Source organism: Blennius ocellaris (genome assembly GCF_963422515.1).
Source record: "Blennius ocellaris genome assembly, chromosome: 4".
NCBI lineage: Eukaryota > Metazoa > Chordata > Actinopteri > Blenniiformes > Blenniidae > Blennius > Blennius ocellaris.
In genome coordinates this window covers 13616971-13633704 of record NC_137653.1, presented here as the reverse complement: position 1 = coordinate 13633704, position 16734 = coordinate 13616971, and the positions used below count along the sequence as shown (strand labels likewise).

The window sequence follows — 16734 nt, the reverse complement described above, 5'->3', positions numbered from 1 at the left end:
GTTTGGCTTAGTCGTAACTAATTTTGCAATGAGAGCTAATATCTATTAGAACAGTGTGTTCGGAATTTTTTTTAAATTTTTCTTAGAGAGTTTCGGTTTAGACTAACACGCTGAGGTGCGGGGGAGTTTGTAGACCCTTCGCAGCCTGAAAAAGCTCGAGGTCCAACTCGGAAGACAAACACGCTGGTTAGTTAATATTTCAACAGGCAGCTGATAAAATGACAGAGTCGTCGGACAGCAGCGGGACCAAGACATTGAACTTCAACATCGGGGTCCTGGGTCATGTCGACAGCGGGAAGACGTCGCTTGCTAGGGCGCTCAGCAGCACCGCCTCCACGGCCGCTTTCGACAAGAACCCGCAGTCCCGTGAAAGAGGGATCACCCTGGACCTCGGCTTCTCCTCCTTCACGGTGGATCTCCCGGATCACCTCCGAGACAGCGGAGGGCAGCTCCCGTATGACAGCCTCCAGTTTACCCTGGTGGACTGTCCGGGGCACGCGTCGCTGATTCGGACCATCATTGGAGGTGAGCACAGGTGTCAAACCAAAATATTCAAAACAAGTGACATTAAAGAAACATCTGAAGCGAGATAGTACGTGAAGAGTGTTAAGACTCATAAAATACATGATACGACTACTCTTTGTACTATGTGATGTGAAACTGCATTAAATGCACTGTCCAGCTTATTCAGGACAAGTCTGCGGAGCTGATGTTGCTTTGACAATGATAATAACGTTGTGTCTTTCTGTATTCTGTCAGAAAATGTATAATTGAACTATTTGTTTACAATTGATACACTGGGTTGCAGTGATATTGAACAACACGCCATTATGTAGAATGACCTTTGTCATGTTTTGGCAATTAAATTAACATGGATAGGAGGGACAGAACGCCAGAAGCACATTTTATTATGATATACCCCACTAACAACATCCCCAACCATGACATCATCAGTCATAAATGTAAAGGGGAGGCATCACTGGGAAAAAAAAAACCAACAACTTGCTAGAATTTGTAGAAATTGTGACTGAGTCGTTATTCCTCCATCTTCTATATTGCTTCATCCTGTGTAGGATAGCAAGGCGCTGAAACGAAACCCAGTTTTCTCAGGGTGAGGACCTTGGACAGGCAGCCTGCCCATCTCAGGGCAAACGCAGGGAAACAAGACAACCACACACACTCCCAATCACACCTATGGACAACTTGGGGCCTTCAGTCAACCCCACATGAATGTTTTTAGACTGTGGGACGAAGCTTGTCCCATGCACATCCACAGAGAGGACTATTTTGAAATATTTGAACCCTTGTTGAGCCATCGAATCATATTAGATTCAAAATTTGTACCTCATCAAGTCGGACAATGCAGCAGACAAATAAAATCGTGAAAATGGCTGATAGGCAGGAGACTTGATGGTGCAATGGTTTGCATTGTTGCCTCATTTAAATTGGCTGTCATTCTAAATGTGTGTATGTTGTTGAGCGATCTGTAGACATGGACTGACAGCCTGCTCAATATTTGGTGTGATAATCTTCCACCCCTGTGACAATAATCTTGATAAATCAAATATAGACAGTCACATTCACACATATACACCCACACCAATGTTGATGGCTGCCTTGCAAAGAGCTCAATCCATCTTTTGGGACTGAGGCATTCCGTTTCTTGCTCAAGGTCACTTTGACAGATTTACAAGGGGAGGTGTAGGATCGAATCTGCAAATATAAGATGAAGAATATTGATTTTTTTGGTATACATTTCCAGCCTTTTCCCCAGATTCTTTGATGGACTTTTCTAAAATGTTTCAGTATATAAACAACAAGCTGCCTTACCATGTTTCAATGAGAACTTTGTGGCTACTATCCAATACTTGAGGCATTGGAGTTAATAATACAGTATCACATAATTTATTTCAGTTAGCATTAATTTCATCAGCTTACAATTGTTTTTAGTACTGTTGTATATTTCATAGTTATTCAATTAAGATTAAATATATCTTTACAATACTGCATTATAATAGTAAAATCTCTCAAAATTGAATTCACAAAACAATCAATCAATATGAAACAACAGACAGTCCAAATGCAGGTTTACACTCTTTGCCAAATGTTTTCTTAAATAACTTCAAATGATCTCAGGCCACAAAAATGGAAGAAGTTTGTTGTACTTGTTTTTTCTCAAACGATCATTTCTGTTGGTATCAGTGAGAAAGGAAAAAAAATCCCAATTGAGAATTTCTAAATGAGTGTACAAAAGTTAACAAGGCTGCAGTGTCTTACCGAAGTCATATCTGAGCCATCCAGCAGGCGGCACACTTTTCTGCAAAAAACATGTTTTGAACACATTGACAAGGATGGTTTAAATTAAGGCCGTCAAACTCAGATCCTCAAGGGCCGAAGCTCTGCACGTTTTCTACGTCTCCCTCCACTGAATGTCCTGATGGTTCATCACCACGTTCAGCACAAAGCCAGATAAGGAGCTGCTCATGGCAATCAGCTGCGTTGAAGCAGGGAGGCATGCAAAACGTGCAGGGCTGCGGCCCTCGAGGACCGGAGTTTGACACATGCGGTTTAAAATATAAAACAACTGTAGTGGTGCTGCAGGTCAGAACACTCATTCAAAAGGACTGAAACTTATGCATCTTAACACATCTTAATCAACCCTCAAAATAACTGTATTTAACAGTTTTCTATATGAAAAACCTTGTCCAAGCAGACAGTTGACATTTTTGTATTCTTTAGGCCCTCCAGACAGTCGTTGCTCTTTTTTTTTAGTCTAGCAAACATCGTAAACTTGTACGACTGGAGTGGCACATGCTGTATATTAGGGAGAAAGCACAGAGTGTGGATTGGTGGTATGTATTAAACTTCCCCTCCAGTCCCAAGTGGGGAGAGTACAGGAAAGAGAGGGAGCCAAATAGAAGGACAGAAAAGAGGGGAACACAGGAAAGTTCAACTGCCAAAGTCAGGAAAAGAAAAGAGGGAAAGGAAAGACAACCAAGTGCGCTGCAGCTCCAGTTTCAACCCTCTAGCCTTTTCTCTGCCTTGGTGCACCCCTCCCTAAATGTATCTGCTTGTTCTTCTGTTGTTGTTGGTCGTCCGTGTCCATTCTTGCTTGCATTACTGTTTTTTTTGGTTCATAGTTTCTTGTCAAAGTTTGTGCATTTTCACATCCATAGATGTTACACAGATGAAAAGTCACAGAAAAGTGAAGTTGCTCTGCTTTCAGCTTGTTGCGTTTCTTACACGTCTGTATTTCGCACCCTGTTTCTCTCGAGGCGCCCAGATCATTGACCTCATGATGCTGGTCGTGGATGTGGTGAAAGGGGTGCAAACTCAGACTGCCGAGTGTCTGCTGATAGGAGAGCTGACGTGCCCACGCATGGTTGTCGTCCTGAATAAGATCGACCTGCTGCCACCCGCCAAGAGACAAAGTGCCATTGAGAAAATGACCAAGAGAATGCACAAAACGCTGGAGAACACCAGGTCTGTTTCACAAACAAACAAACCCACAATTCATTTGGACTGTGTTTGGACAATTCCAGTAGAGAAGGTTAAAATGTCAAATCAGGTCAATCGTTACACAACCTCTATCTAGCCTCTTTTTTTCTTGCGCGACCCACTTCTTATTTATGTTTTCTTTTGCACCTTAAATGTCAAAGTGCCCTGTTGTGTTTTATTTCCTTGGATGGTCAGATTTAAGGATTGTCCAGTGATAGCTGTGGCAGCAAAGCCTGGTGGCCCAGAAGCTTCTGACACAGAGGAGCCACAGGGAGTTCCAGACTTAATAGAGGTAAACTGCTCTCCTAATATTGTTACTTGTACAAGTCAAAACAACGTATAAGTTGTTAGTGTTGATGATTTATAATTTGTTGCAGTGTGACTTGTGTGCATGATAACATCTTGCAACCAGCTGAATACACCCACTGTCTTCCTCTTCTTCCGAGGAGGTTAGAGAACCTCCAGGGTTGAATTTGTGTGGTATTGTGAGAAGTTCCATGGGCTTCTCGGTGGTAGGGGAACCATTTGAAAAGTTGATTTTAAAGTTGAATAAAAAGCTACAAAGGTTAGTTTTTTTTAATTGCTTTCTTAAATGTGTTCAAATAGATTATATCTACATATTATCCTGTTATTGATTGGTTGCTATGAGGCCTTGTGGATTCAACTATAATATGCTCCTGTTAAACAGGCTGGTTTATATCTTACCTGAAGAGCTTGTGCTCGTTTCTTTCAGTGGGAAGAAGAATAGTACAAGTCATATATTAGGGTGGGATCAACACTTAATCACTTAAGTGACTGTGTCAACAGTCAGTGTTTATGTTGGATTGATATGCGTCTCATAATGTTTTTGGATCTTTTTTCTTTTTTTTTGGTCCACTTCAGCTTCTAAAGAAGCAGACCTACCTCCCCCAGCGAAACCCCGGAGGTGCTCTCCTCATGGCGGTGGACCACTGCTTCTCCATCCGCGGTCAGGGGACAGTCATGACGGGGACCATCCTGCAGGGGTCGCTGGCCATTAACGACACTGTCGAAATCCCAGCACTGAAGGTACACTCCAGAAAACGTGCAGGCAATCAGACTCTCAGATGTTTACAAGCAACTACCTCTCCCGAGTGTTGGGAACGCAGCTTTAGAAACCGCAGCGTTTCGGAAGTTCAGGAGTTGAGTTGGCTGTGGGCACGCACAGGGACGGACGGGCTAACTGGGTTCAGAGGATGTGTCAGTTTAATTTGAGGGAAGGATGAGGGAACTTGGGGGGGTGGGTTGGCAGCACGGGAGTTGGGTAATTTAGACCAGATGCAAACCTTTGACTAAAGGATCAGTGGCCTTTTTTTGTGCAGTTCTCACGTTCGCCTCTTGGTGGCAGCATATGGCTAAATTGACAGTCACTTGTTTCGAAGCCTTAATCTGACTGACTGATGGGGATTTTTATCAGCTTGATAGACAACAAAAAACAACCACAAAGGCACAGGTTGTCAAGGAAGGGATTAAGACTGCTATGGCAGATGGATATAGGCTTGTAGACAGCCAGATATACATCTTTTAATTGTCCCTTTGTACAGTTGGGAATATTTGGAGATGCATTTGTCAATGAAACAAAACACGACATGGAAATAGTGGTTTGCTATTTGACTCTACATTCTGATAAAATATTTATCAACAAAAAAAGACACTTTATGAATTTTTGTGGTATTTATTAACAAATTACCCACATAATACAAAATGGGTTGATATATGTCTATTCATTGAGACAGCAAGGTGTGTTATTTCTACTTATTTCCACTTTCTACTTATTGCTATGCTTGTATAAATTCCTCACTGACAGGCAGTCATTACAAAATCTTGCATACAGGGCCTTTCTACTGATTGTTAAATATTTGCACACGAATCATTACATTGCTCTTTTACAAACATCGTGTTTATGTGTCTTAAACTGTCCTATATATCTCCGTCTCTGATGTCAGGTGACCAAGAAGATAAAGTCTGTGCAGATGTTTCGGAAGCCTGTAAATGGGGCCATGCAGGGGGACCGTGTGGGCGTGTGCGTGACACAGTTTGACCCCAAGCTTCTTGAGCGTGGTGTGGTGTGCACTCCGGGGTCCCTGCGCACCCTCTTTGCCGCCGTCATCTCTGTGAGAAAGATTGGCTACTTCAAGGGGTCGCTGTCCACCCGGGCCAAGTTCCACATCACAGTGGGTCACGAGACCGTCATGGGAAAGGTGACCTTTTTCGGCCTGCCACCCTCAGATACCCTCTCGGACACTAACCCACCTCCGTCAGGTCCTCCGCCATGCTCACTCGACACACCCTTCACCTTTGACAGAGAGTACTTCTACCAAGAAGAGTATGCCACCGGTCAGGGGGACGGGGCTTCGGGGTCGGACCCTGAGCAATGGGCCTTACTGGAGTTTGAGCGACCCGTTACATGTCCGTCACTCTGTCTGGTAATCGGATCCAAACTGGACACGGACATCCACGCCAACGCATGCCGGCTCGCTTTCCAAGGCCGCCTGCTGCATGGGTTTGAAGATAAAGGCTACGCCGAGACTGCCCTGCCGCAGCTTCGCATCTGCAAGACGAAACAGAAGGAGGGGCAGGTAGAAAGGGTGAGTGGATGCTCAAGAATCTATCTGCTTTGTGAAATTATGCATATCGGTGCCTGAACCCTGAACTGCTGTCCCGTCTCCTGCTCTCTCATCACCTTGTGCTCCTTCTTGTGGCTCCGGCTCCTTGGATGTTTCTCATTGCTGGTGGCACTGGAGCATGTCGCACAGACAGAGCCCCTATTGTATATTCATAAACAGACACGTACACGCAAACAAGCATGCAAACGCAACCCAGCGTGGGTGGTGTTTAAGGCAAAGGTGGTACACATGCCGTAGCATGTGCTGTGACAGAGGCGCGCGTGGGTGGCCGCCTGACGCCACCGGTCCTGTCTAGCTGTCAGAGGCTGGCGCTATTTGGACACACCTGAATGGCACAGGATTACACACATGACTATAAGTTAACTCACCTCTCGCTGCTCTCTGAGCGTCTCCAGTTCTCTTTCCCCTTTACGCAAATTATTTGAGATATCGGTGTCAGAAAAATACATGATTTAAAAAAAACCCCCAAAAAAACCAAGACAAATAAGTGATCTTCCGATGTTCAAAGAAACCTTTGACCATGAACATTTCTGTTGGGTGTCTTGAATCCATTTTACAAACAACAGACTCCAACATACGCAAATGGATGCAAATACTTTGACCGACGGCGCTGCTGTTCATAGGCATGTTGTTGTCATTGCCTTTTCCGATTTCCATAATAGCGATGAGTGTTGCTACATTCTGATCCATATTAGTTGCCAAACTTGCATTGGGATTCAACAACTTTTCCACACGTCAACAACCTCTATATATTTAATTTTGTGTTCAGGGTGAAGGCGTCAGTGATGATGAGTCCTGTCGTCTCTGTGTTACAGTTTGTCTGGTCGGACCTTCGTGCAGGGTCGGATTTAGGTCACCAGTCAAGTGTGTGAACTTGTTTCCTGCTTTAGCACCTCATGCCGTCGACAGCTCTGCTCATCGAATCGGCAGTCAAGCAGCATGTGTGTACGAGTTCAACCGGTGGTCATGTGACTTTACACATGTCGTTCATCTGTCTCCCAGAATGAGGCAGCTATGTTTTGAGACTAAAGACTTTCCTCTGGTACAAAGAACACATTACTGGCATTGTTGCGATATGACGTGCTCGTCCAGTCACAATTCATACGGTCCGTCAGACGTGTACAGCAACTGTATTATTTTTCTTCTTTTTTTTTTTTTATCAGCGCATCAGTCACGCTTGAGGGACACTCGGGTCAAATGTTCAAGAATGAATAAGGGTTGGGAAGAAGACAGAGGAAGAGCTGGTGGTGGGGCTGAGTTGGAGACAGAGTGGTGCCCTCCCGTTATCAGATTAGTAGCGGGTTAGATCGACTTAGTGATGGATGATAAGCAAGGAATACAAGCAAATATGAAAGAGAGAGCACGAGACAGCCAGGCGGCGAGTTTCAGAGAATGTGGCCGATGCTGAACGGCGCAATTGATAAGGGCACAGGACAGAAGAGCAGCTTTTCCTTCTGGAATGAGCATGAAGGCCACATGAAATCACGAAAACTCCAAATTGTTAACGAGCATTTTCACAGTGCTTTCATTGTGCGTGTCAATACTGCCGAAGCTCATTTGATATCCCTCTCTTTTTTAGGTGACTGATGATTACACCGTGATCGGCCGCAGCTTGTTCAAGAAGGAGACGAACCTCCAGCTCTTCGTGGGCTTGAGGGTCACACTATCGACGGGCGAGCGCGGTGTTATCGAGGGGGGGTTCGGACAGAGTGGCAAGTTCAAGATTCGTATTCAAGGTAAGTACTTCAGTGACATGCGACAAACCGTTATTGTGGTAGAACCAACTTGGCTGCACCTGGAAACCTGCAGAATAATGGTGAATTTACACCTGACCTGCTTGGTCAGGTTAAAACAAACCATGTTACAATGGGTGCAGTTGATTTGTAGAAGTGTGAACATCACCATCTGTGTCCTACTAAAGAAGCAGAGAACAATTTAAAAAAATAGCTCCCACCACCACCTGCCAGGTTTGCAAGTGTTCAATTGATGTCTGGAAGCAGCACGGACCAAAAAGTTCTTCCAAAATCAAACACAAGAGGTGACCGATGTTTCTAGCACTGTATCTTTGCATTTTATTGTATTGATGTGCTTAACATAGAAAATCCTTGAGCAATTTCAATTTCTCTGTACATTTGAATAGGCTTTTGGTCATTTCCCAGCTGGTAAATCTAAAAAAAAAAAAAAAAAAACGACAAAAATCCCACCCAGATTATTTTGCATTCAGTGCAGAAAACAGCATTGTGAAAGCTTTATTACAAGACATGCATCATGACAGCTGTTTAGTGTATGGTTTTGGTCAGAGGGAACATGAAGAGCACCCAACCAGAATGCAAGGCTTTCATTTTCTTCTCAACGTTTGGTCCAGACCAGCAAAGTGCACCACAAGTGTTGACACTGCCAGAGACACCTTGAGGAGTGGAGTTCTGTTCACGTTAATGCAAACGGGTCCTGCTCAATTAACGTCGGAACAAACTCTAAAAAGACCACAGAATAAACCAAACATCGGCGGGTACATGTTTTAGAACTGTTTGTCTGTTTGCAGCTTTTTTTTTTTCCTTTTTTTGGTTCTGGAAGTGTATCTACTGTTGATTTTCTGTTTCTCAACTGGTCAAAATGGAACCACAGTAACCCCACGAGTGGATTGAACATTTCTACAACTCGCTGTTGTGGTAGACATCATGAAAGGATTTTTTACACACTATATCCTTTCACAAGGGCTTCACTGTTTACATGATTTGGTGTAAAGTTACAAATGGCAGTGTAAATGCAAAAAACAGTTGGATTAAAGGACTAGTTTTTATTTTGTATTCTGCTTTGGTTCAGACCAGAGAACTGCAATACCGCCAACAGTTCAAACGCAAAACTCATAGGGGGTTTCAACAATATTGCTCTTTTCTTTCTTTTTTTTTTGACTTTACACGAGTCTCCTTCTTTATCAATACACGCGCAGCTTAGAGGCTTGCACACAGTTTTCAGGATGTGGTAGGCCCGACGTCTCGAGCCGCATTCCCAGGATTCCCCCAGGGATCGCCTGTGTTCCGGGGGAAGTCTGAACACTGTTTATTTTACCTTCTGTTGCTCAAAATCCACGAATCCACACCGTTGGGGAAGAGAAAACAAAAACATTTAGTAAGAGGACCTCACCTACATCCTCTTCACAGCCTTGATCCTGCATACTCAGAAATCTGAAATACACACTGACTCCAGCTTCATTCAATCATACTGCCTTCATTCAATGGGGTCTCTATAGGTTAAGAAATCTGGTTTGGCTGTTTTTTTTGTTTATTTTGTGATGCAACTCTTGAAAGTTATTTTAATTTAACTGTGTATAAAGTTTTATAGGAGTACAATTCCTCTTCTTATATATATATATTAATTTCATGAGTAATATGTGGTTAGTTGCTACTTCTGATGGGTTTTCCACAACAATCTCTGGTGTGGATCCTTCATGCTGCTCCATTTTCTCTTGAATGTTGCCAGAGCATGCATATATAAAATAAAGAGACTAAAAAGTGGAAGAAGTCTCTGCTTTCAAGCAAACTACACACACTGGATGTTTTGTCTTTTTCATAACAGCTGCAAATAGCTTAATTATTTTTTTAGAGCCACACCTATTTTTTTTTTTTCCTCTCAGAAATTTTAAAACGATTAACCAGTTTGCCTTCGATTAAAGAATTAATCATGTTTGGTGACAATTAGCATTTATTATGCTTTCCACCCTCAATGTGACCAATATCCTGCATAAGTCCACACAACATACTATATATTTTATATTATATTGTTCAAATAAAACACAGAATGAAAAAGCCTGATATTGTTTTTACAGTTCTAAACTCAGACATACTCTACACCCACGTCTAATCCACAAGTGTCTCTTAATAAGTAAGTTAATGCAATTAATTTTACATCAATATATCCAAACATTACAGTGGACTTTGGGGAGCAGCCAGTAACACTTTTTTTTTGCACTCTCTGCTTGTTTAAGAACAAAAAACAGAAGATTTGTTCATTAATATTTGATACTTGATTGCTGGTCATTTCTGGTCTGATTAACATCAGGCTGGATCAATCAAAGAACTTTCAAAATCCTCTTTCATAAATGCACTTTGATTTCTACATCCTGAGATCTCCATTAACCTTGAAGTCTGTTCACTATTTTATATCATGCTCCCCCCCACAACCCGTGCTGAAAAATCTCATCTCATTCCCGGGTTGAGAGACGTATACAGAAGCTCTCCTTGTATGACACGAGAGCGCAAGTTGTTTGTTTGGGTGTGAGTGTGTTTCGTGGTGGCAAACGGACGCACTCAGCCGATCGTTGATAACGAGGAGAAATTTCTGGCTTCACTGCAACCATGACAACCCTCACACTGGCATAACGATAACACGAAGAATGCTGGCGCCGCTGTACGTGAGGTCAGACAACCAGCGTGTAAAGCAACGAACCCGGAACATTTCTTTACCTCCTGTGTGCCGAATGGCAAGCAGCCAGTCTCCCTCCGACAGAGAAGGCAGATAGGGCGCATGAGGAAAAAAAAAAAAAAGCTGTCGTGCTTGCATGAGCAGCATCAAACAACAACAACTTCACAGGAAGCGGCACCGGGGCCCGAGTGAAAGCGGAGTGACGAGTTTGAGTCTAAACAGAGAGATGAGACAAAACATACGTCTGCAGGAGACGGAACACACAGTGGCCGTACTGCAGAGAGGACTGAGCGCCGTTTGTTCTGCACATTTTCATCAGTCACACGAGGAGGTTAAATGCATCTGTAAATCTCGAGGTCAGCACTCGGAAGAAAAAAAAATACAGCTCCTGACATAGCTCCTACTGCACACATGGGAAGAAACGATCCAGATCATCCATCAGATACACCCACTGACGCGGTTATGCGGACGCACATGCTCCACATAGCGCACACCACATTTTTTGATTTTATTCATCACCCAGAAGCCTCGCTCTTTTGTAAACACTTTCATTTTTAAACACTCTTTCTCTTCTTCAGAGGGTCTTCGCCCAGAGACCAAACAGTTGTTGTCCGGCACCTCCAAGAAGAAAGGAAAGGGTGGACAGAAAGGTGGACCAGCGACCGAAGAGGAGCCTAAGTCAGATTCTCAGCCCGTTAGCATTCACCTGCATTTCAAGCGCTACATCTTTGATCCTCACAAGAAGATGGTGCAGTCTTGACCTCCGCTACACACGACTCAGACTTCAGATGACCTGACGGGGGGGGAGGTGAATACTTGTCGGTCCATTGGGCCGTCTGCTGAAATGCAGTGGGTGTGGGAGTCTTATGTAATGAGCTGGACTTCATCCCGTTTGCTCCATCGTGAGGATAAAATCTGCTCTCTTTTTATTTTTTTTTGCGTTTGAATTTTTAAAAATCACTTCTTTTGATCATGTTTTGTTGTCACGCTTTCGTCAATACTTAAAACAAGCAACGGACTTTATATTTCTTTAGCATGGCTTCTTTCAACCAAAACTGGTGACTGGAAATACAACCTTTGCTCAAATGCCTGAACTCCAGATCTTCTCTCAAATTGTAAAAAAAGAAGTAATTCTATCAAATTAAGTGTCAAGTTTTAAATCTTCAATCTCTGCTTTGACATTGAGTGCATTTCCTTTCTTTTTTTTCCCCAACAATTTTCATGATGCAGTACTTGATGCCTGAACAATGACTGTCTTTTGCTGGATTTCACTGGAACACAGATGTTTTTATCCAAACAAATGAAACTAGCTGGATGTCAAACCTCCTTCTCTGGCTGTTTATTTGGCTGTGATCATTGGTGACGCTTAGTAAAGCATAATAAACCCTGGTGACAACACAGTACCTGTTTGGCCTGAGAACATCGGAGTTGTAATTTCACCCCACAAAACTCTGCTTTACATAAATGACCCCTGGGATTATCAAAATATTTTATATTTGATTGACTGGAAAAATGGTAACAAGATGCAACTAAAATGACTAACACTAAAACCAATGAGCAGATTTATAAATCCTTCATACAATGCGAAAGCATTAATCGATTACATTATCACCCCTACAATTGGTCATTTCCTTGGATAAGTTATGCTTTATAATAAATATAAATTCTAATGAAATAGTTTTAGAATAATCGAGGAGTCGTCGGACAAAGAAAGCTAATGTTTAAGAATAATGGGGGAAATTGAACGGGCGCTCAAATTGCCTGAACCACTACTGCTAAGAAGTGGAACAAAAATTGTTTTGAAAAATATAAAAAGAGAGACACACATGGAGAGGGAGAAGATTCAAACTCCACGCGTCAGGACTGGGACCATGGATGCTTTTGCTGTGAGTCAACAGTGCTGTCCACTCCGCAGTCCTCCTTTGAGATATATTTAGATCTATAACGGGCAAAATCAGTTTGTTCTTCTGTTACTTTGATTTAATTTTACAAGTTAAGTTGCTTTATTGTGGCTTTTTCTCTTCTTACAATTTTGCACATTTTAGTTGAATTCTGTGAGCTTTACCCTATAAACCCAGTTTGTTTTCACCTGAATCATTATTTATTTCAATAACAATAAAAGATTAAAATGGGAAAAAAGAGAATAGTGGAAAAGTGTGACTGTTTCAACTAGTGTGTGTGTGTGTGTGTGTGTGTGTGTGTGTGTGTGTGTGTGTGTGTGTGTGTGTGTGTGTGTGTGTGTGTGTGTGTGTGTGTGTGTGTGTGTGTGTGTGTGTGTGTGTGTGTGTGTGTGTGTGTGTGTGTGTGTGTGTGTGTGTCAGTCACACAGCAGTGAGAGCAGGACACTCGGTATGTAGCAGATGATGTCAGCAAACCGTCGATGTGAACAGCAACTCTATCTCAGCAGGAATCAGAGAGAGGAGGAGACACTGGAAGGATTGTTCCTCTGAGTGACAGTCCTTTTAGTCTTATCTCGTCTCCTTCCTCTTATAGAAAACTACACAGAAGAAAAAAAAAATCAGTGGCTTTTTACTCCCGTGTCTCTCCAATTTCTTTCTTTCTTTTTTTTTTGCTGTACCTCGTTTCAGTCTGTTTCCATTCTTCAACCCTGGTCTCTGTCCTAACACTGACCACATCATGCGACGACAGTTACTCTTCAATATCAATATTTTCTTTGTTTTTTTAATAACAATAGGTCGTTCATATTTATATCAGTCCTGCAGTGCAATCATATCCATATTTTACCATCAATTCATAGCATTTATTACATCATTGCATCATTGTGTGTGTAAATTACTGTGAAGTCTTGCATCAAAACATAACTGATATCCAAATTTACATCACGGTTTAAAAGAAGACGATTACTTTCATGCCTCTCGCCCTGATAAAGATCCTCTGGTGTTTCATTAATACAGGCGCGGGGCTCCATTTCTCGCTCTGTACTTTAACATGCATGCTAATCCTATTGTGTGGGTTAGAGAGAAGAAGAGCGAGACACCACAGTCCCCTTTGAGCTTAGGTGGGGAGGTTTGGATGGACTGAATAATCTGCTTTTAGAGCTGATTGTGGGGCGAGTAAAGAGAATGTCGGGCAGGCTGTGAGACGGCGGCTGGGAGTGTTGCTCTCACCCTCAGGACCAGGGACCAAAAGATCAAACCTTCCTCTGAAGGCAACTGCTGCATTTCGGCCCGGTTGTGAGGCCCAGAGCTCATATTCCCGGGGACAATTTCCCAAAAGACTTCCTGTGCTCTTGTCCTTCTAACCCTACTGTCCTTTCCAGATGAGACAAAATACAGTCGTGGTAGGTTTTCCTTCAATAACCTTGCCCCCCCCCCCCCCCCTTGTGACCTCCGGGTCAGCCTGGAGGCGAGGGTCATCGTCTGAGCTCCTGAATGTTTATAAATGAGAAACACTGATGAGCGCAGATAAGGAAGAGAAAGAAAAAGAGGGAAGAGTATGGCGGCGGGATTATTGACAAGGCAGAGGAGAAGGACAGAAGAACAGTGGTTGAAGGCAGAGGAGTCTGAAAAGAGTAATTAGCAGCTGTTTGACTGATAAATGGATGAAGATAATTAACAATCTAACCAGTGGGGAGGTAGTCAGGCTCCTAAGACGCTCTATTTTGCGACATAGTCCACACTGTATTGTTCAGCGTTTTGCTTTTCTTGCTTGAAAACAGTTTCAGAAATACATTTTTTGTGATCTTTCTATTACCTCTGGTGAGTATTTCATGTTTTGGATACTGTCGCCGTTTTCACAGTATCACCTCTGACAGGGGTGATATTTATTGCTGATCATGTGATGACAGAAGCTCGACTTTACCATCAGACAGCTCCATCCTCCTAATGAGCACAGACGTAGATAGAATCAGCCTGAGCCCCTCTCCCATTCCTCTGAGCCCCTGCATGCAAATATAATTAGCTATGATTAAAATGGGCATTGTTTAATTAATGCCACAGCAGCTTCTTTCAATCGACTTTTCCATTTCCGGTGCTTCTTATCTCCAATCCTCTCATCTGCCATGTCTTTCTCCATGCTTTGTTCTTGACATCTGCTTTTTAAAAAAAAAAATGTATAAATCATGAACATAAATCTTAACTTGCACAAAATATTATAGCGATACAAAATTATATAGGTGCATTAGTTTTTTATTTTTATTTTTGACATTTTGGAATCCTTCAAATGAATACAATTCAATTTAACTTTATTGATTTAGCACCAAATACAACACTGTCTTTTGAAGGCACTCTTACAGAGAAAATCCAACAAGGCAAATGGAAAATCAGGTCTTGCAATAATAGAGTCAATATTGATGGGTTTTGTATTGAAAAGTTTTAAGGAACTTAAACCAGCTGAATGTAGTCATATGGTGTGTTATGAGAATTGTTCATTTTGTTAAAAATCTTTTTGTACAAGGTCAATATTCATGTTTAACTTACATTACCGTGTTTAACTGCGCAACTTAACAGAAAGGAGAATTGATCTTCCGTAATACATTCACATTCACACATCCAAAGTTTCCCTGCACCCTGTGTATTGCAGATGGAAGTGTTATGCCACTTTTACAGTCCAGATCCATCAAAACATTATTCTAAATCTCTTTAAAAAATCTGGAGTAAATTATTGTCTTCTCTTGACTTTTTGATAGTAAATATAAAAGACGCTGACACATTAGTCCTGAATCTTAGTTGTTTAATAGGTTTGAGATCTACTAACTGTAATGGCCATGAATGTCATACATACACACATACGTACATATTTTAAAGCATTGTTGTTGTTTTTTGTAAACTGTAGAGATTGCCTGTATTGTGAGAGGTTGCTTATCCACAATAAATATCGAATTACTTTTACATTTCTCCTCATGGAAAATTATTTCTACCTTTGAATTTGATGGTAGTGGAATAGTTGAGACAGAACAGTGTTTATCACTGTATAATATTCCCTCTTCTTGTAATTTCCACCCGTTTTCTACACTAATTTCATAGATTTCGGGTCTCATGGAGCTGTAGCCACTCCCACCTGCCTGTGAGTGAAGACGGGGTATAACTTGAACATGCCTCCAGTCCTTCACAGTAAAAAACACGAAGAGACAGGAGACAAACTGATCAGTTAACCTCCGAGACAAGTTTTTGGGCTGTGGGAGAAAACAGGGTTATCCAGACAAAAAGCCAAGCACACACTTTGGGGGGACATGAATGCTCCACACAGAAGGCTCCCAGCATGTCATGAAACATGTGGCATCATAGTGCTCATACCCCAGCTCATCATAATTCAGTCAATTTCTCATTTAAGGATTCACGTTTTTATCGGTGAAAAGGCCGGGACGGCATGCAGGCCAGTTCAGAACCTCCGCTCTTCTGCTATGAAGCCATACAGGTGATCGAGCACTACGCCAGACCTTCCATGAAACACGCCTTGATTCAACAATCGGCCATCCTGACTGCAGCTATAAATATATCAAAACAATATTTACTAATATTTTTTCTTAGTTCATGTGATCATTTAAAGGAATGTTGTTGTTTTTTACAATGAGCTTAAAATGTTCATTAGCTATGTTGATCCTGCTTCATATTTCCAGACAGTGACTTAGGTCTTTAATTGTTGTTGTTTTATTTTCTTGTTTCTTCTGCTTATTAAAAAGACCCAGCTGATCTGTTCTGCTGTGAGACAACAGGCGACCACCATAATAGGTAAAAAAAAAAAAGGGGGGGGGTTAAACTCATCATTATTCTGCCATCATCACTAAGTTGTTTGCATATCCATTCCTGTCTCATTTACATTGACCAGAAAAAAACAACAACATGCAAATACACACACACACACACACACACACACACACACACACACACACACACACACACACACACACACACACACACACACACACACACACACACACACACACAGCTCCTTCCTCAGCTCAGGTTGGGTGGACAGTCAGTGAAAGGCAGAGAGGCTAGTGGCTGAAGAACAACACTCAATCATTTACAGCTGAGCTCAGGAGAAAGCGGTTGTCTAGGTCAAAGTTCGCCCTTAAAAAAAAAAAAAACAGCTTTTTTTATCTGTGTGCCAGTTGTCGTCATTCATGATCCTCACCGAGGAGTGAGGGAGGCACTTGCAGCTCAGAGACGAAGGATAAAACAATGAGAAAACTGAAACAATGAAGGTA

At 42.2% G+C, this 16734-nt stretch overlaps 1 protein-coding gene across 1 annotated transcript; it reads left to right on the top strand.

Moving 5' to 3' along the window:
• Positions 1 to 52: 52 nt before the first annotated feature.
• On the top strand, positions 53 to 11825 carry eefsec (eukaryotic elongation factor, selenocysteine-tRNA-specific). The gene is made up of 7 exons (XM_080495846.1): positions 53 to 525; positions 3276 to 3483; positions 3694 to 3790; positions 4381 to 4545; positions 5463 to 6104; positions 7723 to 7879; positions 11144 to 11825. The coding sequence occupies exons 1-7, from the start codon at positions 219 to 221 to the stop codon at positions 11323 to 11325; spliced, it is 1758 nt and encodes a 585-aa protein (XP_080351972.1). The 5' UTR covers positions 53 to 218; the 3' UTR covers positions 11326 to 11825.
• The last annotated feature ends 4909 nt before the right edge of the window (positions 11826 to 16734 follow it).